We start from the raw sequence: 26,327 nt of genomic DNA, 5'->3' as shown, positions 1-26,327 counted from the left end.
CTGCAAAAACATACATATATAAATATATATTTTTTTCTTCAGGCCTTTCCATACATGGAATTCTGAGTTAAACATGTAAGTTAAGACTTTTGTCTCCTTAAAATGAAAGGCTTTCATGTTCCAATCAAATAATGTGTATTTAGGGGGATTAGTATACAAGAAGGTTCTACTTAATTGTTCCAGCGGCTGGTAAATACTATGAAAAGACTGAAAACTTCTACAAATTTCACGAAAGAAGTGAATTAAAGCACACTTAAGACAAAGACCTCTTAAAAACAAAGTTGTACTTAAGTCCATGTCATTCAAAGATTTTTATAACCATAATATTCTAACTATAACTTCATTCGGTATTAAAAAATCCAGTTTAGCATCCAAAGTATTTTCAATCCTTCCTCCTTCACCCCAAAGAGTTACTGAATGTCAACCCAAAGGCATTTATTCATAAGTAATATTGCTTGATTTACAAAATTCTTTCTCAAAGAAAAGCTCAAAAGGTGGTTATGTGAATCTTCAAATACTAGAAAAAAACCCTGACATCTTTCACTCATTTTTCCTGGAATTAAGTCTAGTTTACTCATGTTAAATTATAAAATCAGAATGTGTAAAATAACACCTATTACATTTAAAAAGAAGGTAAACCCATATTTATTTACTAGCACTGTTAAAACATTACACAAAACACATTCAAGTGGCAAGTAATTATAATGCAAGCCCTTGCATGGCAATCCAAATTTATTGAACTACTGATGCTAAGTTATACAAAATTGCACCACTTTAATTAAGGCTTTTAGTTTACATTTGGCCACCTCAAAGTAGTTGTAACATTAGGTTGGTCAATTTAAATTCTGTGGCTCCCTGTTGGATAGACACACAATCTTTACACCCAAACGTTAATGCATACAAAGCAACAAGGCATTGTTAAATAAAACAGCAATAGTTACTGCAAATTAGGCCTTGTGACCAATTACACATGATTAAAATTACTTCCCACATTCACATCCACAGTACTCGTCCACCATTTAACATCTCAACCAAAACGTTACACATGTGAAACAATCACTAACAGGCAAAAATACTAAACCTGTATATTTGGTATTGCAAATACACTTATGCATGAGCAAGCAAGGGATTCACAGTGAGAATCTACAGCTGCAGAAGCCTGAAAATGATTTACAAAAATTGTTAAATCATTAAAAAATTGTTTGAAAATATACACTTCTTGTTGTAGACCCCCACTGTACACACAACTACAAACATTGTTCCCTATGTAAACAAAAAAAGGAAACACATAATAAGGAGATTTGAAAAGTCTGGACATTTCCTTCCCAACAGATATTAAAGGCAACGTCTTTAAATCTAAGACATCATACTGAAAGGACTATATTTTAAAGACAAGATCACTGTCTCCACAGGTTTTTGAAAAATTAAAAAAACTATATAGCTGTGTTAATCAAAGCGCTTATTTGTACAATACAATGATAATGACCTTGGATTTAAAAAAAATTACAATAAGCTACAAGTATCAAAGAAGCAAAGTTATCTGGAGTAGTCTATATAGGAGCTCTTTGGACTTTCTTTTATTATGCTAAAATAGTGGTGCTTTCAGGATTTACATTATTGTACTCTCCAATACAAAGTATGGGGCATGTTAAAGTATACAGTACACCATTTTCATACATGTACAACATTGGTGGATGAAGAATGTCTCTTAGCAGTAATACTGGATGTAGCCTCTGGTTTTACCAGCTGCATACTCTAGGACTATTATATAAGTAAAAATCTCTCTTGTGATACTGAAAAGTGATTAGAATGTGCAAACTGATATAGTAGCTTTCATCCGCCTCTTAAAGGGTACCACCACAGGAAAGTCCATTTAAGATGTTGGTAGGTTTAACAAAGTTGGAATGCTGGCACTGTTGAATTGGGCAACAGTTCTTCAGACCTGTCGAAAGGAAAAAAAAAAAAAAAAAAATTAACTGAAAATTGAACCCAGTGTATTAAAGGAAACAGTAAAACAACATTTTTAAAGTATCAGAAATGAATATACTACAGACTATTGTTCCAGTCATTACAGGACTGACAATGTACCACAACTCACAGCAAAGACATTTTCATCTTTGCATTCCAAAGAGATGAAATCTAGTCTAGTGTTCTCTTGAAAATCAGGGTTTCTAGTATGAGAAAAGTTAAGACTTTGCTTCTTTACTCTTTTAAAAGAGTAGCTAAAATCTGGGTTCAGAGATTCAACATTTAACACCTGTAACTATTTCTTACGTTAGGTGGTTCCATGCTATTCACAGCACTTTGATTCGTATCTTTTCAGAATTTATTTCATGACATTTTTTTACCACTTTACAGTTGAGTTTTATTACTTCCAAATTTCATATTTATACAGATTCTATCAAATTTTAGATATCAAAAAATTTGGTACTATATTAAGGATCACATATAATTAATTTTTTTTCTTTAGAGAAAACTAAAGTTTTAAAATAATATTTGTAATGTAAAAGAAGTAAAATCTGAACTGTCTGTGGAATATTTATTTACTTTGAGTGACTTTCTACACACATGCCTAAGCTTTTAAAATATGTTAATTTTTATTAAAACTCTTGTTTTTCTGGGGATCAGACTTGTTGCAAGCTCCAGAAGGGCTGTTAATACACATGTGGCTGCTAAAACTATTTTCACAAATACCTAGAACCTCAGGTCTTTATTCTGAGTCTTAATGAAGTATGTAATATAGTTTTCCAAAACCTAGCAGACTGAAAGTAGCAAATTGGAAAGAAACGATGGGGGTGTATAAGCTCAGGCACATATGTGATGCCAAGTAAGAATAAGCATTCAGTTAGGTACAACAGATTATCATTATAAGAGTATCTATTACTAAACAGAGGGCCCTAACTACACAGCAAGGACATAAACTATAAAAAAAATAATGATAATATGGGCCCACTTAATACTGGGGGAAACAGTCACAAATAATAAAAGTTCCAAAGGATAAGAGAATAGTGAATAGTGCCTTAGTAATAACTAAATGGGAAACCATTTTCATTGGTAAAAAGCAGCAGTTGATTGTTTACTATGTACCTGGCACTGATCTAATAGCTTTACGATTATTAATCCTATTTAATATGACTGATTTCAAAATACACATAAAAACACTGTATGCTCAGTTTTCTTTTGCTCACATCTCTGGATTATGTAAGTGTTTTTCTCTGTATGGGAACCCTCTAGCCCAATACAGTTAACTTCAACTTGTCCTTCAGCTCTCAGCTTAATGTTTCCTACTCAGACAGACTTTCCTGAATTCTTATGCATACGACAGGTTTGGTGCCCCAATTATATGCTCCCACAGTACCCATCATAGCATAATTTTTAAGCATGGACTCAGAAGTTGGACTCCTATTCAAATTCTGGCTCTGCTATTCACTAACAGAGGGGCTTGCACAAGTGACATGTTTGGTGCCCAGTTCCCTCCTCTATAATATGGGAATAACAGTTCTTGCCCCAGAGGATTGTTGTAAGAATTGGATTAATGTACAGATAGGGACCCTTAAGAGTCCTGGGCACATGGTAAATGTGTCAGGGATTTTTATTATTAGTACTACAATGGATTTATTTTCATTGCATTTTTGACATTTTGCAACTGTTTGTCTCTCTCTTCCATCATACCTTATATAATAAGCTTATTATAATAAACAGGCAAGGAGATAAGGTTTGTCTTGTTTACCATTATACTGCCTGCTTTTTTTTTTTCTCCCCTTCCCCAGGGCTGGGTTATAAACCCTGGCCCTTATGGGTGCCAGCAAGTGCTCTACCACTAAGCTACGTCTCCATCCCCTGAATAAACTTATATGTCATCGTTTATGTAGAATACCTTATTTCTGATGATAAGTAAATGAAATAATTAACAAGGTATCAAACTAATTCATGAACGTAATCATCTACTTTTTTAGAACTAACGAAAACCAAAAATCCACTTGCTTTCCTGACAGTGTCCTTAATGAAGCTGTATGATTAAAAATTAGAGGAAAGATAAATCAACATACCTGGCTCAGAGCTACAATGCATTTAGTATATTAAAGCAGCTGACATGATGACTTTTTGCGGGCCTTCCCAGGCACTGGAGTTTTTCTGTTAATTTGCCGCACTAGGTCATAAAAGATCTGCAAACATATTACAAAACCCCCAAATTGAATTTCCATGAACATAAATGTACCACCAGAAAACAAGAAGAGTAAAACTAAGTATTCTTCTAAGTGCCAAGTTCATCTGGAGGAGGGTTAAAATTGTTCTCCTTAAAAGTTCATATAGCCCAAGAATGCCTTTTTGAAATTTGGTCTTTTACATAAAATCTTTCATACACTTGATGAGTTAACCTGTCTTCCCCACTCCTATCTTCTACCTAGTCTTCCTTTTCTGTGATAAATTTCACTGTATAAACATTTAGTAACTGAAATAGTACTGTTATTTATATACATATATTTAACAAGAATTTTTCTGCCTGTAAGATCAACACGTCACTCTGACTACATATTAACTTGGGATTGTATTAAACACTCACACATTTTTCCATTAATTTTAAATACAATAATTCAAACAAAAAAACTATTAAGTATATCTGACCATACCTCATTAACATTTATTTTTGATTTTGCAGAAGATTCTAAGAATGCACAGTTGTTCCACTGTCTTGCTAGATTTTGACCTTGTTCCTTTCCTACAACTCTTTCATCTTCCAAGTCACACTTATTACCAACCAGAATCATGGGAACCTAAAAAGATATTTGTAAGGATAAAAATAAGTATGTATGTATATTACACAAATTCAAATAAAAAGAATTCTAAGAGTCAATCCTAAAGATTACTTTTCCTATGATGTCAGACACAATATGTAATAAAATTTACAGTTAAACTAGAAAAGCCTTAACGTTAATTTGGAAGACTCAAATAGTACAGACTTTCAGGTCAACTGCACTATCAATTATTTCTATTGCCTTCTCTTCTCATGGAGATGTCAAAGCTCTGAATAACTCAAAAGGGAAGTAGAGAAAGAACGAAAATTCTCATATATGTTAAGTAAAATGGACATAACCTAGGCAATGTAGATACAAAATTAGAACCTTTCACAGGAAAATTTTAGAAAACAAGGTATGTCATACTTGGTTTAATCAACTTAATTTGCTAAAAATCAAGGTCATTATTAATGGCACACTGTGTTTGCATTATATGGTATTTTTAATTTTAAAAGAACACTATAGGTAAAAATAATGCTTATTCTACCAAACCACTACCGAGCATTTTCAAATCAATTTTCTAAAGTATTTTGTGGAAAATTTTGGCTTGGAACAGGAGCTTATTATTAGGCATTTAATAAATATTTGTTTAATGCAACTTATAATAAAAATGCAACAAAATAAAATAATGCAACTTAAAATAAAAATGTAGGCTTTCCCCAAATTTCCTTGTTTTAGAAGTCCAGAAAATGACAGCATTTAATTCTGATGCACAATCTATTTTAGGAATCACTATTACAGATAATTCAGAAACTCTGAAAGGCTTCCTTCCTTTAAAAATTATTACTATGCTCCTCCTCTGTCATTGTTGCTGGATGTTTATATTTACATATAACTCTTATTTAGAAGGCTCTTAAATCTACCAGAAATGTTATCAGAAGATCATCTGCTCTATTAATAACATTTACATCCCACATTCCTCCCCACAAAAAGCATGGTTTAAAAACAGAAGGATATAACCTGGCACAGTGGCGCACACCTGTAATCCCAGTGGCTTGGGAGGCTGAGACAGGAGGATCCTGAGTTCAAACCAGTCTCAGCAAATTAGTGAGGCCCTAAGCAACTCAGTGAGACTCTGTCTCTAAATAAAATACAAAAAGGGGCTGAGGATATGGCTCAGTGGTAAGTGCCCCTGAATTTAATCCCTGGTACCGAAGGGGAGAAAAAAATGTATAACATTAAATTTTCAAAAGATAAGGGGAAAGGAGGGAATATATATTTGTTTTTTAATTTTTTTATGTGGTGCTGAGTATTGAACCCAGGGTCTCACGCTTGCTAGGCGAGCACGCTACCACTGAGCCACAACCCCAGTCCATATATGGTATTTGAAAACCTGTAAAGATACGTTTGTGCCTTTAAACCCTTCACCCTCAATACATGAACTTTAAATTGGGTTTAAACTTTAAAATTGGATACATTATAATAAGGGGTATGAAATTATTATTAGAAATTCAGCTTACATCATCAGTGTCTTTAACTCGAAGAATTTGTTCTCTCAGATCTTGTAAATCATTAAAGGTGGACTGTGCTGTGATGGAATAAACTAAAGCAAAGCCTTGTCCATTTTTCATATACAAATCCCTCATTGCTGTAAATTGTTCCTAAAGTACAAAGAAAGGAATGTTAAAAAATTGAATGTTTTGACAGTTAATGTGACTATTTCCAAAATCTATAATTATAGTCTAATGAAGAATTTTGTAGTTTTATTTAACACTTCATAGAATGAGTCCATGGCAAGTTATTATTTGAAAAGTTGGAAGTTTTATTTTACTAAAGATTTATATAAAATAAATATTAAATATTCAAGTGGAATAGAAATATCCTGTCGCTGAAAACTACTTAAAGGCAGCTTTTTAAATATATCATCAACCCTAGAGCATCCTAATTGTATCCCTAAATTACAGTCAGGCTCACAATACTCTTGTAATGTGGGTGTCTATCAGAATGCTTACCCACATCTTGCCATTTCCCCATACTTCTCCTTTACTAGACTATTGAGTATTTGAGGGTAAGAATAGTGTCTGGCATATGCCAGGCACTAAAATATTATGCATACCATACAACCAGAATAAATCTTCCCTTTATCTTTGGATACTTAGAAATTTATTTGGCTATTATGATTTAAATATAACGTTGAGTATATGCCAAGGTTTCACATGTTGACATTTAATCCCCATTGTGAGATATTAAGAGGGTGGAAACTTAACAGATCATGAACATTCAGAGTTTGGGCCTCTGAGAAGTGATTAGGATTAAAGTCATTAGGGTGGCGCTCCCATGATTAATCTTGGTGGCTTTATAAGCAGAGGGATAGACAGACATGCATGCTCCTTGTCTCTTGCTATGGGATGCTCTGGACTGACTGAAAGGCGGCATCATAATAGTGTAATTCCTAGAACTTGTACCTCCAGAATTGTGAGCCAAAATAAACCTCATTTCTTTATAAAGGAAACCTGCATTGGGTATTTCACAATTATAATGAAAGAACTAATATACTGGCCTATAAATAATTTGATGGAGAAAAGATACCAATGAAATCACTACAGTGCCACTAAGGAAAAAAGGTATGCCCAAGTATTTTTCTGCCTTATTTGAAATATGGTAATATATTGTTTTAAAAATACTAGTGAGACTATGAAAATTTTTATTCTAATAATTTTTCTAAATTCTTTAACTGATGCACTACAATTACAAAAGGTAATATTAAAAAAAGTCGAATTCAGACTATGAAAATATTAGCTTTAAATATCGATTCAAGTAATACTCAAGTAAACTAATATTTGTACATAGAGTAATAGCATTTACAAGTCAATACTGTACAAACTGCATATACTTTGGTAATTTGTTTACATACCGTTCCTGCAGTATCCAAGATTTCAAGCATACACTGTTGTGCATCTACTTCAACTTGCTAAAGAAAAAATTAAAATACACCTTTATGTTATTTTATATAAGACTACCTCAAATAAAAACAAAAGTTAAAATTAAAAACAGGGAGATTATGGCAATTTTACTAGGTAATTATCGACCAATACTTTAATAGTAGAAAAAGCAACTAAGTCATTGAAAAGTTAAAAAAAAAAAAACCCTAAATTTCTAATAGGTGCAAAACCATGTGTTTACAAGTCAACAAGCCTCAGTCTCAAAATGAATCACTAAGCACTTAATTCTGGATGAGAAATGATACCAAAATAGTTCAAATAAATGAATGAATGAACAAAACAACAAATCACTTCAATACTATCAACAGTGATTTTTGTCTATCAACTCTCCCATAATACTTTAAATGTATCTTTTCTCCAGGTAATTATATTGCCTCCACAATACTTGAACAAGGATTCTAATAGCAAGGAAGCAATGCCATAGCTACAAAATAAATTACATATCCCTAGTACCCCCTTTTCACCTAATATTTCCTGGGAGAAAAAAGTTATTTAGAATTAGAAGTACAGAGGCAAAGTAATTTCACAGTTGGGGAGTAGGAAGGATTTTCCAGTGTTTTTGGTAGACTGTGGACATAGTAGGGAAAAAAACCACCATATTTGCAAAATAGCAGGGGCCAGACTGGCTACGACATAAAGGTGGGGAGACAAATACTACATTAAAAATGTCTGCACATTGTTTTATTGTTATAGGCTATGTTATTGGACATAGGAATTCACCTACCTACTGTGAGCAGGGGTATTTTATCAAGGAGGTATTAAATAGGAATGTTAGGGAGACTTCTGCACTCCTGTCTCTAGGTTAAAAGAATAACTGGTCTTTCTAGGGGTGGGAGAAGGGAACATGGGGCTGCCACTTGAAATGGGTTCTAAAGTCTGTATCAAATTAACAATTCAGGGGTCAGGATAAACTTAAAGCTCTGTGAATATGTGTGTACGAATGTTTATGATTCTCCTAAACTGTAAACATTCAATGCCAGGAAATAGTTTTTCCCATTAATTTTTAAAATTAACTATCTCTTCATTCCACTTTGTATATAAACATTCAATAATTACAAAGGCATTATAATTATTATATTTCTATTAAAATCAGAAGGACTTTTAAAATAACCTACCTTTCTATAAGAATCTTCTATTGTAGGATCATATTTTTCAACAAAAATTCCTTGAACAAATTGTACAGTCTGAAAAAAATTAACATGCCCTTATACATCTAAAGAGAAGAACAAATCTAAATATGCAAACTATAAACTACAGTTGATCTTCTGTATCTGTGGGTTCTACATTCTCAGATTCAACCAACTGAGGACCAAAAATATCTGGAGAATGGGGGTGGGGTGAGGAGAACCAGACTGCATCTGTGCTGAGCATGTTCAGACTTTCTTGTCATGATTTCCTAAACAATTCAATGTCAGTTATTTACAAAGCATTTACATTTCACTGGGTATTAATAGTTTTGTGTATACACATAAACACAATCAATATACCTCTCCATTATTTTAGATACAATTGAAAAAGTAGTTCATCCCATACTATACACAGTGGTTAATTAGATCCAAACGTGAAATTCTTCGCTAGGTGGCCACCTGAAGTGGTCAAGTAAGATAGTTTATCTCACTAGGGAGAAAGGAAAAGACTTTATAAGCTTTGACATTTCTAACATAAAATACATAGTATAAGCCCACTCACAAGAAAAAATTCCAAAATTCATTCCTATCTGGTCCTGAAATGCTAACAGACACAAATTTACATGCTCTTACTCTCTGTACTTAGCCCAAACTATGTTCTGTCATATCTCAAATATAATCCAGCCAGATAAACCTAAAAACTCACTAAAATTACAAGAAAAATACAGTATAGTATTGCTTCAGAAGTTAATACCACTTTAACAAATACACATAATTGAAACCTAAAATTCAATAGAAAAAGAGCTTGGTGTAAAAAGTTAGGTTTTATGAGAATGACTTACCAGAGCAGACTTTCCAACCCCTCCTGAGCCAAGAACGACTAGCTTATATTCACGCATGATGCAAACTTGTCAAAATTTAGTACCTTGTTAAAGAAGAAAAAAATTAGGTTTACGTAAATAAGATATTCAAACAAATAGATTCATTTTAAGTGATAACTAGTCCACATTCATATAACAGTCTAGAAAGATGAATGAGATACGATAGGACTACATACAAAGCAGTTTATTATGTTTTGTTTTGTTTGTTTTTAAATAGTGCTGAGGGGATTAAACCCAGGGACCCACTCAGGCCAGGCAAGCTAAACCTCCTAGTCCTACATAAAGGGCTTTCTTTTTGGTTGGCTGGTTGTTTTGAGGAGCTGGATACACCATCACTGAGCTACATCTCCAGTACCCCATTGCCCCCTTTTATTTTGAGACAGTGTCTTGCCAAGTTGCTGAGGTTGCCCTGGAACTTGCAATACTCCTGCCTCAGGCTTTTGAGTCGCCGGGATTGATTGGATTTATAAGTCACCTCCCAGACTACAGTTTTTTTTGTTTTTTTTTTTTTTTTTTTGTGGTGCTGGGGATTGAACCCAGGGCCTTGTGCTTGCTAGGCAAGCGCTTTGCCAACTGAGCTATATCCCCAGCCCCTATACAAAGTTTTAATGAACACAGTTACGTGTGCAGTTTCTTTCATGTTATAGCTGCAGAGTTAAGTAGTTGCAGAAGAGGCCATATGGTCCATAAAGCCTAAAATATTTACCTAGTCAACCCCTGGAACAGATAAATGGTAAATGTAAATAAGCTGGCAGACAGAGCAAAATACCCAAACACATATTCCTAAAGTAAGGAAAAGGTACAGACAAGGAACTGAAAATCATCTGGAATAAAAGCAGAACTGAAAAGTGAGTTCACAGTCTGTAAAAAGGTCTAGAGTGTTCACTATGAGGAAAAGTGGAAATCGAAAGAAAATAAAAATGAAATCAAACAGAAACAACCCTTACAAAGGTTTACCATTATCAAATATCATACTAAGAAAAGATGATACTAAAAATTTCAAAGGGGATTTCGTGAGAATAAAAAGTTCTCAAGTTCCTGGAAAAAAATTAAATGGTCAGTAGCCTCAGTACAAAAGCAGCCGTCAGAACAGGTTTTAAAACTTCTTAATTAAGAGATGACCTTTCATGGCACCTTAAACAAATTTAATCACACAATAAAAATTTATCCCAGAATGCTTCTGCAAACAATGAATCAAACAGTGATGGTCCCTTCTTCCTGAAAGTCAGTCAGTCAAAAATGGACTCCCTTCAATGAAAACATTTGAATGTCAACCAATCAACAACTGTCTCACTTGAGTGACAGTGCTTCTTCAGTCAACAACTCACTCCTGGTCTTTTAAAGTTTATGGATCTTTAAATCTCATAATTCCCCCAAAACCTTACAAGACCAGCATTCTGCTTTGCCCAGGATGGTGTTTTGATAAATTAGTCAATAATTTCAGGTTTGTATTGTTTCAGATACTGAATATCATCTCATCATTTCAGTTTACTTATTAAGACCTGATTTGGTATCATTTGGAACAGGTGTACCAAAAAGCTCCCTCTGGTCCAGTTTGTTCTACGAACTTATCAGATGAGTCAGTATCAACGCTGATGGGTGCTACAATTTGGTTCCTTCAGCTCATATCCTTCAATTAATTGTTACACTAGGATTTGTAACCAAGTAGGTCTTTGCAGAAGGCAATGCCTTCAGGTTTTGACATGGAGTTGTATTATTTGGTAACTATTTTTGTCACTAGTTTTAATTCTTCAGCTACTTGGTTATTCATCTATTTGTGAAAAGTTTTATCCCCATGTTTTGTTTGTCCTGGGCTGTCTTGTTTCCATTTACTGAATAAGAGAGTGCTGCTCCATAGGAAACAAATGGAAACAGAAGTCCAAGAAAACCTAATCCAATTCAAGCTGGCTTGGAACATTCAGTGTTGAAGATAAGTAAAACCAGTAACCAACTCAGGAAAAGGACAGTGATTGTTTAACTTAACTTGAAACACTGACAGCAACCATTATCTTTTTTATAATTATTCCACTTAGTCCATTATCATGAGGTTAGTAATTGAGAGGCTGTTAATTATATGGCCTCTTCTTAGCATTTGACTGGGAACCTGAGAATAGTTTTGATTACACTAATCAAAAATTTTAATTTGTGGGAACACTTTACATCCAGTGAAACAAGCAGATCTTAAGAACTACTGTTATGCCAACATCTGTGTAACCTACAGACACACACCCATTAAGAATTAAAACACTTTGGGCTGGGGATATAGCTCAGGTGGTAGAGTGTTTGTCTCGCAAGCACAAGGCCCTGGGTTCAATCCCCAGCACTGCCCAAAAAAAAAAAAAAAATCAAAACACTTCTATTACTCAGAAATTCCAATGTGCCTTTTCTCAACTATCACAAAAAACTGTGATTTTAGTAACTGCTTTCTTATCATGAGTTTACACTGTCAAAGCCATAATCAGCCGAGCATGGTGACACATGCCTATAATCCCAGCAACTCAGGAGGCTGAGTCAGGAGATTCCATGTTCAAAGCCATTCTCAGCAACTTACTAAGACCATGTCTCAAAATAAAAAGGACTAGGAATGTAGCTTAGTGGTTTAAGCATCCCTGAGTTCAATCCCTGGTATAAAACAAACAAACAAAAACAAAACCCCAAAATCATAGCCACTTCTCAGAAGAACTACTGTCTTTCTTTTTTATACCTTAAAATAACCTTAACTCCTATATTTACATGGTTAATGACAAAAATCACTAATAACTGAAGTTATGGCCTACTTTTCAAATGTTCTAATAGTTTAGGAAGAAATATGACTATTAAAAAACCATGAAAACAGTACTATTCAATAATAAACTTTAGAGAGGGCAGCAGGTGGTACTGGGAATTAAACCCAGGGGTGCTCTACCACTGAGCTATAACCCTGGCCCTTTTTGAGACAGGGTCTGCTAAGTTCCCCAGGACTTGAACTTGTGATTCTCCTGCCTCAGCCTACCAACTCGCTGGGATTATAGGTGTGCACCACTGGGCTCGTTTAGTAATCAACTTTTTAAACTGGTATTCTGAGGCCTCAAAATAAAAATTACTAAGATACTTTCCTCTGTTCAAACCTTCAGAAACCCTGAATCATTCTTTTTATACTACATACATATTCTTTCTATCCTCTTCTCCTTATCTATGAGATAACTACCTTTCTTGTGGGTTTCTCAGAAAAGGAACAATTATACAACAGCCCCTCTAAACTGCTAGAGCAGAAGGCATATCTATAGAAACTGAATTTAAATTCTGGTCTAGAACTTAGCTGATAGTCAAGAATTTTCCTAAATCTCAGGAAGACTGAAAGAAATGTGCTGTACAATTCAGGAATTCGTTAGCAACTTATGTTCTGTAATGCTGTGTCTATACCAACTAATTACACGCCTCAATACAAGAAAATGTTTAAAATCAGGATTGAAAGACTAGATTTAAATAACCAATCTTATTTTAAAGATTAACCTTTAGAAAATAAGAACCTATTTAGGAAATACACTATTAGAGAAATCTTTCTTCGGGGTAGATTAATTTAGAAAGCCTACAGTGGCTAAGATTTTCAGAGAGCCTTACAAAATAAGCTACAAAAAAACCTAAACCCAAATGTCACTATTTTCTAAGAAATGGAAGCCTATGGATGAGGACACTCATACAAACTGCAAACAAGAGTTCAAAGGAAGAACAATGTTTCATGTTTACTAAGAAATTGAAGTACAATGATATAAAATTCTGTCCAATAATGGTGCCGCAAGGGAAACAGCACCCAATTCCCTACCCTTCCTCTCTTGGAAGTAGAGGTGGGACTGACCACATTCAGTTCCAGGAAATTTTTTGGTGTTATGAAACCCAAAAACATAACACAACTGACTGAGCTAGTATAAAATCACCACTTAGAGATATTAAATATAAAAGGAAATATTTATGGGAATTGCTGTTTGCCTTAAGTAAGTTTTTTATTTCCTTGCCTCACAAATAAAGGTAATTGAGTTGGTAGTGGAGGCTTCATTTCTTAATGAGATAGGTGGGTCACTTCTCCATTTCTGCATTTATCCATGAATATTTGTTGCTAGAATGAGGGGCTAGAGATGTAGCTCAGTGGTAGAGCACTTGCCTAGCAAATGCAAAGTCCTGGGTTCAACCCCAGTGTGTATCTGTCTGTGTCTCTCATACACATGAGATGAGTCAGGTTCATTCATGTTACTGTCTACCAGTAACTTTTACTTTTATTATTACTGATTAAAATATATCTGTTTTATGGATGTATGACACTGTCATTACCCATTCAAACCAGTTGATAGGCATCTGAACTGCTTTTAGTTTGGTTCAAATAATGCTCATGAATTTGTTTGGATTTTAATAACTATACCATTAAGTTTTTTTTTGTTTTTTGTTTTTTTTTAAAAAAAACTACTTTAGCACAGTAGGTAACTGTGGTTGACAACAATCAACTGAATTTCAAAATAGCTAGCAGAAAGGATTTTGAATGTTGCAAAGACACAGGAAAGATAATGTATGAGGTGACAGATATGCCTATTGCCCTGATTGATTGTTACACACTGTATACATGTATTGAAATGTCACAGTTCCCTATCAATATGTATAATTACTACGTGTTAATTAAAAATATTTTTTGGGGGGATACAAAGCCTTATAGTAAAAACAAATTTAAGGCATTTCAAATTTAGAAACAGTAAAATGATAAGGCCAAAATGAATATTTTCAAAACTAAAAATATGACAAAATACATCTAACTTGCTGATAAGGAATTTTGTTTCCTTGTAGTGCTGAGAATGGAACCCAGAGCCTTGTACCTGCTTAGACAAGTACTCTATCACTGAACTATAACCCTCAGCCCCTCTGTTTTAAAATCTACTTTCTACCACACTAGCTTTGAAAAATTATTTAAAGACTCAGAGTGGGGCTTAGATTGTAGCTCAGTGGCATAGTACTTGCCTAGCATGCGTGAGGCACTGGGTTCGATCCTCAGCACCACATACAAAACTAAATAAAATAAAACTATTAAAAAATCCACTTAAAAAAAGACTCTAAGAGTGAACTAACAAATAGATTTTATTGCGAATGCCAAATCCGAGTGACAATGGCCATTAGCAGTTCTGTTTTCAAAACTGGTTGCATCTAGTTTTAGCAGAAAAGACAACTGTGTTCATCAGGCAATGTTGTCACTGGTTGGCCTATTTAAATGTGAGCCATGAGCAAGCCTTCCTGTTCAAATGTTGGTTCAGATTAAGAATGAGTACTCTGAAATCTGTGAATGTCTTAAAATTTCATGCACAATTTTAAGATGGGGAGAGTTATATAAAATCGCTAATGGGATTTGTGATAACTACTATTTGAGACACTGAAATTAATTATTCTCTTTCACAGAACTCCAAAGGGGAACAACTTTGACAGCACAGCATAGCATAGTTGTAACACCTAAGTTTCAAACCTGGTTTTGTATAATCCTGGGCGGGTCATGAAAGGTAAACTAGCTGGGTGTTGTGGCACACACCTGTAATCCCAGCAATTTGGAAGACTGAGACAGGAGGACCACAAGTTTGAGGCTAGCTTCAGCAACTTAGTGAGACCCTGTCTAGAAAGAAAAAAGAAAAAAGGGATTGGGGTATGTATCTCAGTGGTAAAGTGCTCCTGGATTAAGCCTCCAGTATCTCCCCCACCAAAAACACCCCAATAAAATAAAATAAAAATAAATAAAATTAACTCTATGAAGACAAAGATTTTTGTCTGTTTTACTTATTTGCTATATCCCCAAAATCTAGTACCTAGAATATAATACATACTCCACAAAGTAAGGAAAGAAATGTAATTTCTTAAGAGTCGCTGGCATGATACCTTGGCGCATGGTAACAGTCAACAAAAGGTAACTTTTTAAATAGTAGTAGTGATAGCAATGGTCTGAGCTGCCATTCAACAGAATGAAGAATGGCTGTGCCCCCAACTGTGAATCACTGCTCTTCCCTTTTATCTGCTAGCTCAAGAAAGCATTTAAGAATGTAAATAAGGGCCTGAATAGCTTTTGTCTGATGCAGAAAGTTTTGTCCTTGATGGGCAAAGAGCTGCAATGCACAGGTTAAAACTATTTTAGGTGAACTCTAATATGCCTCAAGTTATGCAGACTAATTTTGATGCCCGGGGGCATCTTAGTATTATTACTTCAAGGATACTGAGAAAACCTCGGGATTGTAATTACAGTGGTTCTGCCCTTATCTGTGGTTTTGCTTTGCACAGTATCTGCAGTCCAAAAATACTAAATAGAAAATCCTAGAAATAAACAATTCTTTAAGTCTTAAATTCCTAACCATTCCAAGTAGCATTATGAAATCTTCTGTCCCACTTCAACCCACTCAAGATGTCAATCATCCTTTGGTCCAGCATATATACACTGTATGTGCTACCTACCCAGTCACTTCGTAGCCATTTAGTGACCAACTTGGTTATCAGCTCAACTGTTATGACCGTTCAATGCTTTTGTTCAAATAACCCATATTTTACTTAAAAATGGCCCCAAAGTGAAGAGTAGTGATCTTGGCGACTGTGATATGCCACGATAAGGTGCAAAGTGCTTCCTTTAAATTTAGGTGTAAATTCTGAACTTAACAAGGAAAACAAATGTATGTTGGGGTTGCTATGAAAATGAATCTTCTAGCCATGAAACTGTAAAGAAAAAAGAAATTTGTGCTAGATTTGCTCTGCAGTTCAAATAGCAAAACTTATGGTCAATATGTGACAGGCGCTTAGATAAGCTGAACACACATTAAATCTGTAGGTGGAAGACATGACCAGAAAGGGTTTCAAATGACAGCAACGTGAAGTATGAGAAAGCATTGGGTTACAGAGTTCAGTACTACCATTGGAATATAACCCTCCTCAAAGGGTGATTACAAGGGTGATTACCATAAAATGAATTTCAATTCCCTGAAATTTTAAAAATACACAAGTGGTAGGATGACTATTTTTCTTTTCTGTTTGCTTGTGTTTTTCCAATAGTTCATTATTAGTAAACAGAAAAAAATGTATAAAATACAAATGAAAATTTACATAAAAACTGAAGGTAAAAGAGGAGTTGTGGAGCTCTTATAATTACCCTCATGTTATTATAACTTAAGAGTGTTGCCATTGGCATTTTTCAAAGTGACCATTCGAAACTTGAAAAATACCAGCTAGGGGTTTAGCTCAGTGGTAGAGTCTAGCATGCACGATTCTCTAGATTTGATCTTCAGCACTACCAAAACAGCAGCATCAAACAAACAAGTTGGGTGCGGTGGTGCACACCTAGGAGGCTGAGACAGGAGGATGGAGAGTTCAAAGCCAGCCTGGGCAAAAGCAAGGTACTAAGCAACTCAGTGAGACCCTGTCTCTAAATAAAATACAAAATAGGGCTGGGTTTGTGGCTCAGTGGTGGAGTGCCCCTGAGTTCAATCCCTGGTACTCCAAAACAAACAAACAAACAAACAAAAAAAACCAAGCTGGGAGTAGTGGCACACACTGTAATTCCACCTATTCAGGAGACTGAGGCAGGAGGATAGCATGTTTAACATCAGCATGAGCAACTTAGCAAGAACCTGTTTCAAAATAAAAAAGGGCTGAGCATGTAGCAGTGTGGTAGAGCAACTGCCTACCTGCACAAGGCCTTGAGTTCAAGCCCCAGTACCTCGAAAAAGGATCAAACCAAACCATAATCTCAAAATACCAAGCTTAACTGTTTAACATACAAGAATAATTCCAAAATACTCATGCTGGCAGACAAAACTATTTTTCAGGGAAATGATATACTGATGGTGATGGTAGGTGTTTAAAGAAACAGACACGTGTTAAATAATCAATCAGATTTCCTTTAAGTCTATTTTCGTACTCTTCTTCCCCAAAAGAGGTAATATTAATTACTGAAAATCAAAAAATTAAACAAATATTTAAGTGCTTTATAGAAAACTACTCCATAAACGATGTAAACACTGACATTTTAAACATGTTTCTCTCTTACATTCAAGCAATATTTACCTTATTAATTTAATTAGCAAGCTGGAAAATTTATCTGGCAAGAAAAGACAAAAAGGGTGACAAAGAACTTGAATTCTGAGAGAACCTATATCTAAGTACTTTTAACTGGCCTGCCACAAGTAAAGGATTGTTTCTGAGAAATCTATTGGTTTTTATCTACTTGTACACCAGCAGAAAAAGGATGTAATAAAATTAGGGTACCTAAATATTAGACATTAGGAGTTATTACTGGGGAAAAATATTCCATAATCAATAAAAAATTCAACTCTGAAAAAAATTTTAGATTTAACAACCTTCGAGAAATTAAAGTCAACACCATTAGAAAGGTTCAATGAAGCTATGTCAATAACAAGAGACACTTGGTTAAACACTGTGCTTAAAACCATGGTGCTATTTTGTTGAATGTAAAACGTTCTAGTTTGAATTTTCAATACAGGTGGCAAGAGTTTGTTGGCTTACATATTTGCTGTCTTTATGCTGCTCCTCACAAACAATAATTATTTATAAAAGCTGGATGCATTTTCAGTTACTTGTAAACTTAAAAAAAATGCCAACTAATGATAACATGCCTACATATGAATTAATCTGTCAATATGGTATATTTGTACCAAGCTTTAATCTATGAACTAATTATATTAGGAAGGACTCTCAGATCCTCATTTTCTTGGTTGGTTGAACAGAAAAGAATGTGGCTATTAGTAATGCCCACGAGAAGACACATTCTTCACCAGCAAAAAAGACAACTTCTATGATTATTAACTTTTAAAAATATTTTTTTTAGTTGTCAATGAACTGTTATTTTGTTTGTTTACTTATATGTAGTGCTGAGAAGTGAACCCAGGGTGTCACATATGCCAAACGCTCTACCTGAGTCACAACCCCAGTCCCAATTTCTACAATTATAAATGTGAAGGTTCATTTACCCTGTTTATCCAAAAACTTAAGATTACAGATGAGGTAAATGAGTTAAATTTTTAAAGAAAACTATCAAAATGAAGAAAATTTCACTACTGTTAAACCTCAACTTTTTTTAATCTAATTTTTCCAATGCATAAATGTTTGAAATCTCTGAAAAAATTATTTTTGGGCTGGGGGTATAGCTTGGTAGTAGAGCACATGTATCATGTGTGGGGTTCAGGGTTTGATCCCCAACGTTAAAAGAAGGTAATTATCATCATCATTATTATTTTTGGTACCAGGGATTGAACTCAGGGCCATTTAACCACTGATCCACAACCCTAACCCTTTTCTGCATTTTATTTAGAGACAGGGTTTTACTGAGGGCTTTGCTAAACTGCTGAGGCTGGCTTTGAACTGGTGATTCTCCTGCCTCAGCCTCCTGATCCACTGGGATTACAGGCATGTGCCACCGTGCTCAGAAATTTTTAGTATTATCATTTGTTACATAAAAAAAATCACACATATTTATTATATGCCTAAGGCATAGGAATATTTAGACTCCCCTGTCACTTACATTTAAAGATTTCTAGCTTGAATTACTTTCTGGATGACTACAGTCAATGTGATCAGATCAATGAAAATAATTGATTGCTCTTGCACTTTGCTCTTATTTCTTGCACAATACCTGGGTACCAACTAATTTGTTTAAAAGTTGTTTACTTACTGCTTATATACTTTTTTCATTTACTTATAGACTAGCTTTGGTTACATTAGTTCTTTTTATCAACTTAAGAGGCTGTTTAGTTCTAATCCCAGAGCAAACCACAGCAAAAACATGAAAACAAAACCTCCTACAGTTACTTTCAGAGTCAGTTTTCAGTGGCTGTTTTGTAACTGCTTAAAATGAAAAGTGGTGGAAAAGACACAGTAATATTTTACACTAAGTTCAATAAATCTATAGAAGATATTATTTCATCAAATTCTTTTGGGTACTTTCACAGAAAGCACAAAATAATGGGTGCCACAATGATTCTGAAGTAGCAGAAAATCTTGCATATTTAAAAGTCAAAGAAAAAGCTGAGAAACGTTTTTACTCTAAATATGTTCCACTGTATTAAAGTCATATAAAAAAGCAATAACTATCTATCATTCTGTATTATCTCTAAGTGTTCTTCATTAATAAGGCCTAAGAAAGACACAACTGCAGATCCAAATTATCGATCCAAATTATGAACTATAATAATAATTCTAAAAATGATTAAGAAAATTAAAAATCCCAATAAAAGTCTTATATTAAAAAAAACAACACTCGGGCAACTACTTGGTGTTGACATTTACTAGAGTTGTAATTTGTTCCAAGTACTGTACTAGAACCCATGTATTGGAAAAGAAAATTGAGGAAATGACAGCTGTCATCAAGACTACTATAATTTATTATTCAATGTTCTATATCAATAAATATATAAAAAGAGTGCTTACTATATGCCTGACACTGTTCTAGGCAATGGGACTAAAGCAGTGAACAAAAAAGCCTGCCCTCAGAGTTTACTATTTAAAAGCAAGAAAAACAAAGTCAATATAAAATATGTCAGGTTGTGATTAGCAGTAGAGAGAAGGAAAAAAAAAAAATCCCCAAACAACCCACCAAACAATGCAAGTTAAAGGAGACGAAGAGTGTAGGAGTGGATGGACTGGGTGGTTACGAAGAACTTCAGATAAGGTAAAAGAACTACATGAGGCTCAGTACCCAAAACATCCTATCAATGGATTAATGTTAACATTCTGTTTTTGCCAAAAGGTTTTATCATTAGACTTTGTTTTAAGGGCATTTATTAATCATTTTGGTGAGGTAACATGTCAATTAATTTGTGGTTGAAGCTACATTTGTATCTGGAAGTTGGAGATTTACCCAGGACCCACTGGAGAGCTCCTGGCTTTGATGACCCTTCTTCCTCTGCTATTAGAGGCATAAATGGGATTTCCAAAGGAATCCAGATGTAAACAGTATGTACAAAATCCCTTTCAGGGACTTCCTTTATCAGCGTTTATAGGACTACATTCATGTCTTTCTTTCCCCTGTACAGTGAGAACAACATACAGATCAGAATAGTGTTCCTGACTAGCATACACTAAAGATATAGTTCTCAGGAGGCAGTGTTAAGGATGTTTCTGAACTATTCCTCCATTTGTATCTAGCCCACAGTGATCATCCCTCTTTCTGACAGGCTGTACCAAATACCTTAAGACTTGATTATATACTATATTGTATTGTTTCCTTAATGGTGACATTAGGCTGTAGAAAGTAACTATCTTGGGATTTAAGAGGCATGACTCTATTCTAAAAAGTTGTTTATCTTGGGGTAAGTAACTAATTCTCAGTTTCCTGGTTCCTTGTCTGTCAAATGAGTGAATGAGAGAAGGGAAGAATACTCAACACTCAGATACATCAGTCAGGAAGGCAAGAAAATGTCTGATGCAGCAAGGTGTATTTTATGAATTGGTATTAACTGTAGTCAAGTTTACAGAAGATATTTATATAGGCAGTCATTTGAACTTTAAAAATATTGTGAATGTTGTAACAAAAAAAATCTATTTGAGACTGGTGATTTGGACTCTGGGCTGGTAGTTGTTAACTTTTCGACTAGCTAATCCCTAAGATCCCTTTCAATGCTGCATGGAATGTTACATGTACCAGGGTTTAAAGAATAAAACATGGAAGGAACTTTTAAATGTATTATACTCCTTCTCCTTAATTACTATAAAAAAAATATAAAACTGTGCTTAACAACACAAGGGACTGAGGCAGGAGAATCACCAGTTCAAAGCCAGTCTCAGTAACTTAGCAAGGTCCTAAGCTCCTTAGTGAGACCCTCTCTCAAAATAAAAAGAAATTAAAAAGGGCTGGGGATGCTGCTCAGTGGTTAAGTGCCCCTGGGTTCAATCCCCAGTACCAAAAATCAAACCAAACCAAATCAAACCAAAACAAACCAAAACAAAATGAAAAAACCCTCTGCTTTAAATTTAATGATAATCTAAGTATTCTTTCCCTAACTTCATAATGGTGGTCTGATATATATTTTAGAATCATCTTTCAACTATCATAGATATTTATTTTATTTTTTGGCATTAGGGATTGAACCCAGGGGTGCTCTACCATTCAGCTACATCTCCAGACCTTTTTGTAATTTTATTTATTCTTTGTGAGAGAGTTGCTAAGTTGCTGAATCTGGCCTTAAACTTGCAATCCTCCTGCCTCAGCCTCCTAGTCCCTGGAATTATAAGCATTTGCCATCACACCCTGGCTTATAATACAGATTTTTTTAAAGAGTTGAAAATATGAAACGATTTGCCCATTCACTGGGTGCCCCAACTAGCAAAATCCAATATAGGGCATTCAACCAGGGAAAGAGGCAAAGGCCTCTACATTTTTTTCTTCCTTTTGGCATAGTAGTCTCATAGATGTTTCATGCAGTGAAAGTGTTCTTTCTAACTAAACCTTAGGATGTGGGCATGAGGTCCTCTCTTAGGAAATGTATTTATTTTCAATTATTCACCCGAAGAGACTGGCTCTACGTGAGATCATAAAAAATGATTACAAAGATTAACACTGGGAAATAAAATACAAAAAAGGCCATAAAAGGAAAAGCACACATACAAAATATGCAAAAAAATGTGGACTAGGGAACAAAATGTAAATCACACTGTAGTATAAGATAAAGTGAATTATAGACTATCTCTTCAAAGACTACTGTAATTCCATCCAGGATAAAATGCAGATCAAAATAATTTTATTAAAAAAACTTTTACTCTGAAATCTAAGAAAAGCAAGTAATTTCATCTTTTAAAAAATGATTTTTTTTGGGTGGTGCTAGGCCTCACATGCAAGGCAACACTCTACCACTGAGCAACATTCCCAGCCTATCAAATCTGTTTAAATGACACAAAACAACCCTGTGATTTTAAGATAAAACCAAACAAGTAACCTGACATTTTAAAGAGAGTTCCTTAACCAAATGAGCCTAGTTCATTACAAAGTAAAGAAGGCATTTGGTTGGTGTGAGGACCAAATTTAGTTTTTCCTTATGTCAATAAACACAATACCATCTTTGCTGCCCAGGGTTTGGTCAAACATGAAATATAGAAATAAGGACACCAAGAACTGGTTATCTTTGTAATTTACTAGAAAGTAGTCGTCACTTCTAGGCTGATATCTTAATCTATAAAATAGGAACAATAATGATAACCAATTTCACAGGGCTGATGGACAGATTAAATAATAGATACTGTTTCTGAGTGCAGTGCCTCATGCCCATAACCCCAGCTATTGGGAGTCTAAGGCAGGAGGGCCATCAAGTTCCAGACCAGCCAATTTGACAAGACCCTGTCTTGAAACAAAATTTAAAAAGAGGGGTTAGGGATGTAGCTCAAAGGGAGAATGTTCCTGGGTTCCATCCTCTGTACTTTGGGGAGCAATGGGAGAAAGAATATGCAAAGAATATATATCGTTGATAAAAACCTTTAAATATATTAAGTCATTGCCAACATCAACCACATAAATAGTAGGCCTTATTTTAGTGCCCACTATTCAGACTAGAAGTGTTTAAGAATAAAAGGTTAAAGACTAATAATTTATTTCCAGCAAAGGAAAGAACTAAATTTTTTAAAAGACTACTAACAACTTACCTTTTACAGGTAAATTACTATTTAAATTCACCTCTATTACTGATTGATGTCATGAATCCCCACTGAAGATGAAACTTTACAAATCTTGGCATTAAAAAAAAAAAAAAAAAGAAAAAAGGTTCTTATACTTGCCTTCTAGGAATTATAGTCCAGCAAAAAAAGAAAATGCCTTGGAGCAGGAATAGCGTTGTATTCTAGAGGCATTTGCTCTTAGCCTTATTTTTTTTTTTTTTTAAATCTCAATAACAAATGTAAAAAGTTAAAAATCCAATACTTGCAAAGTGATAAACATTTTAAGCCTAATTTCCTTCCATTAAAATATTATGTTAAAGGATCTCCAAATAGTCAAAAATTTCCTAAAATGTTGGTAACAAGCAGTTCTATCTTCAACTTGTTTAATTATAATACCCCCATGTCCTGAAACTCTTGTGATCTTAAATTATAAAGAAAGGGCTAAGTAAAAACACTTAACTACTAGTTCCTAAACTCAAGTGACATTACTTCTCCCACTGAACACTTACTGGAAGAGAAGATACTTGATTTCTCCTTTCCGCCTCCAACTCCCAAAGTAGTACTGTAAGAGCTATAGAGGATTACCGTTTCTTCTCACTTTCAAATAGAATTAATTAATTTAAATGTTACAAAGACCTGGTACTAATCTGGTGGTCACAACTGAATTTGGAACTCCTAAGCAGATCTAAAAATTATTTCTGAAGGACTGGGCATGTGCCTCTATGGTAGAGTGCTTGCTTGGTATGTTTGAGGTCCTGGGTTCAATCCCCAACACCACAAACAAAACCTTTTTCTTTTTTCTGGAGAGAGAAAATAAGAGGCCCAAATACTAACTCTTGAAAATTAAACACTTTTAAAAATAAAACTTCTCCCACAGAATAAAAAAAGTTCTTTAAATGAATACTGCTTATGATGTTTACTTTTTGACTCTTAATGGAACATGCTTCCAATCTTAACTCATTTTCTGCCAAGAAAGGTGTTCTCTGTGAACCAGTTTTCTGAATCTAGTCAGAACAGAATTTGTATACTATCAAACTGTTTACAGTCATTTCTCTGTTCTGTCCATATTTATAATACCTCAAGTGGGAAAAAATTCTTTCCCTGCCCTTCCAATGGATTAATATTGTTAGTAAATAAGGCTTATTTCCACCAATCATGCCAACTCTTTGACAAAAATATTCACTAACATAATTTGACATGAAATTTAAGGTCATGTCTTCCAATTTTATTACTGTAGTTACCTTTGAGTTCAGTACTTGATCATGTATGAAACAATATATTAACTAGGGTATGATTTATCAGTAATCTGACAAATGCAGAACTACTTTCCTAATAGACTTCTCAGCTGATTCAACAGATGAACAAGGTAGTTAAATGACAAGAATGGAGAAAATGACAATGTTTCAAAAGGAGGCAAGAAGAAATAATGTGGTCCCAAGATCCTTCCAAACACGCTGGATTTGTACACAACCCTTCCCTGCACCTAAGAATGCTCTGGTCATGCCCAAATAAACAACTTGTCAGTCCTCACTCCCTACCACCTTATTAGATCTAGCTGTAAATTCTATAGGCATGCATACTGACTCAAAGATCTGTGTATTCCAAGCATAATTTTATTTAGAATATGGTCATTACCTTTACTATTTGCCATATACCTTAGAATCATACACATAAAAGGTTTTAGTTAATTGTATTTTAAACTGAGATAATGATAACAGTAGAGCAAACTATATTTCTGGGAGTTGTCATTGATTCTTCTCTCTTTACTCATTAATTCTGATTTATCCTAATTTAGTATCTTCGGAATCACTTCCATTCTCTCTACTTCAATTACTTATAAGGGTCCTGGTTATTTCTCACACAGAATAAAGGGGACAAAGGATGCAAACATTAAAGAAAAAAATATTAATTTGCTATATACTTGAATTTCAATGGCCAGAAAAGAGTTTTGTTTTTTTTTTTTGGGGTACTGGGGATTGAACCCTGGGGGCACTTTACCACTGAACTATGTCCCTGGCCCTTTTTAGGGACTAAGTTGTAAGGCTGACCTTGAACTTGCCACACTCCTGCCACAGCCTCCTGAGTTGCTGGATTACAGGTGTTTGCCACCCCCAACTGAGGTATTATCCATTTAAACTGTGACAAAGAGGTGAGAATTCTACAGATTTGGGGAAAAACAAATATGATAACTATATTTAGTGGCCTTAATGACTCATATGTCACTTTGTTTTATACATTAAAATGTCCATAGTGTTTGCACTGTGTAAGCTCAGTCAAGCAAGATCTATAGAACAAAGTGTTTTCCGTCAGTGCAGAAAACAATTATCTGTAAAGAAATATCAGATGAGGCTTCATAAGGAGATATTTAAACCAGACCAGTGGATATATAAATCACTAAGTGGTTATTTTAAGGGTATGGGGCAGTTTACTGAAAGGGCATTTTGGGGGAAAGGATGGGCATGACTGAAGTGATGAGGGCAGGGGGGGGGGGACAAGCGGACGTACAGGGGAAGAAACTTTTGGCCATCACAAATCTCAACTCAGTTTTAAGGTTTTATGGTTTTAGTTGTAAGGTGATATCAAATTAACTTTGATGTTTTTCCCCCAGTTCATGAGAAATAAAACATAAAACATAAAATTTCACAAAACCAAAAACCTTTTTAGCTGAATGAGTTTCTCAATATAAAATAATCAGTGACTGGTTTGTATTGTACAGTAAACCATAACATTAAAAAAAAAATCATTAGCCTAAAAAGTGTCTATAATCTTTGGACTTGCTTCTTTTCTCTCTCTCTCTCTCTCTCTCTCTCTCTCTCTCTCTCTCTCTCTCTCTCTCTCTCTCTCTCTTTTTAAAAATTTTAGTTGTAGATGGACACAATGCCTTTATTTTATTTATTTATTTATGGTGCTGAGGATCAAACCCAGTGCCTCACACATATA

The 26,327-nt window shown here is 34.6% G+C and overlaps 1 protein-coding gene across 7 annotated transcripts in view; it reads right to left on the bottom strand.

The window, feature by feature from the left end:
* Positions 1-627: 627 nt before the first annotated feature.
* The window catches only part of RAP1B (RAP1B, member of RAS oncogene family), a 41,838-nt gene continuing 16,138 nt past the window's right edge, over positions 628-26,327 (bottom strand). For 3 of the 7 annotated variants that reach the window (XM_079142813.1, XM_079142816.1, XM_079142815.1), the window contains exons 2-8: positions 9,708-9,790; positions 8,854-8,922; positions 7,651-7,707; positions 6,257-6,397; positions 4,632-4,775; positions 4,050-4,166; positions 628-1,942 (exon numbers count right to left, since the gene is read on the bottom strand). In XM_079142813.1, the coding sequence (XP_078998939.1) occupies positions 4,080-4,166; positions 4,632-4,775; positions 6,257-6,397; positions 7,651-7,707; positions 8,854-8,922; positions 9,708-9,764 (555 nt within the window). In that variant the 5' untranslated portion in view covers positions 9,765-9,790 and the 3' untranslated portion in view covers positions 628-1,942; positions 4,050-4,079. Of the gene's footprint in view, positions 1,943-4,049; positions 4,167-4,631; positions 4,776-6,256; positions 6,398-7,650; positions 7,708-8,853; positions 8,923-9,707; positions 9,791-15,285; positions 15,367-17,792; positions 17,827-20,601; positions 21,524-26,327 lie in introns of those variants that run through there. The other 4 variants (XM_079142814.1, XM_079142818.1, XM_079142817.1 and 1 more) reach the window with 4 other exon arrangements.

The sequence above is a fragment of the Sciurus vulgaris genome (assembly GCF_902686455.1).
Source record: "Sciurus vulgaris genome assembly, chromosome: 5".
In the NCBI taxonomy this organism is placed as follows: domain Eukaryota; kingdom Metazoa; phylum Chordata; class Mammalia; order Rodentia; family Sciuridae; genus Sciurus; species Sciurus vulgaris.
The sequence above is the reverse complement of the archived record's forward strand: the minus strand, read 5'-3'. Positions and strand labels throughout refer to the sequence as shown.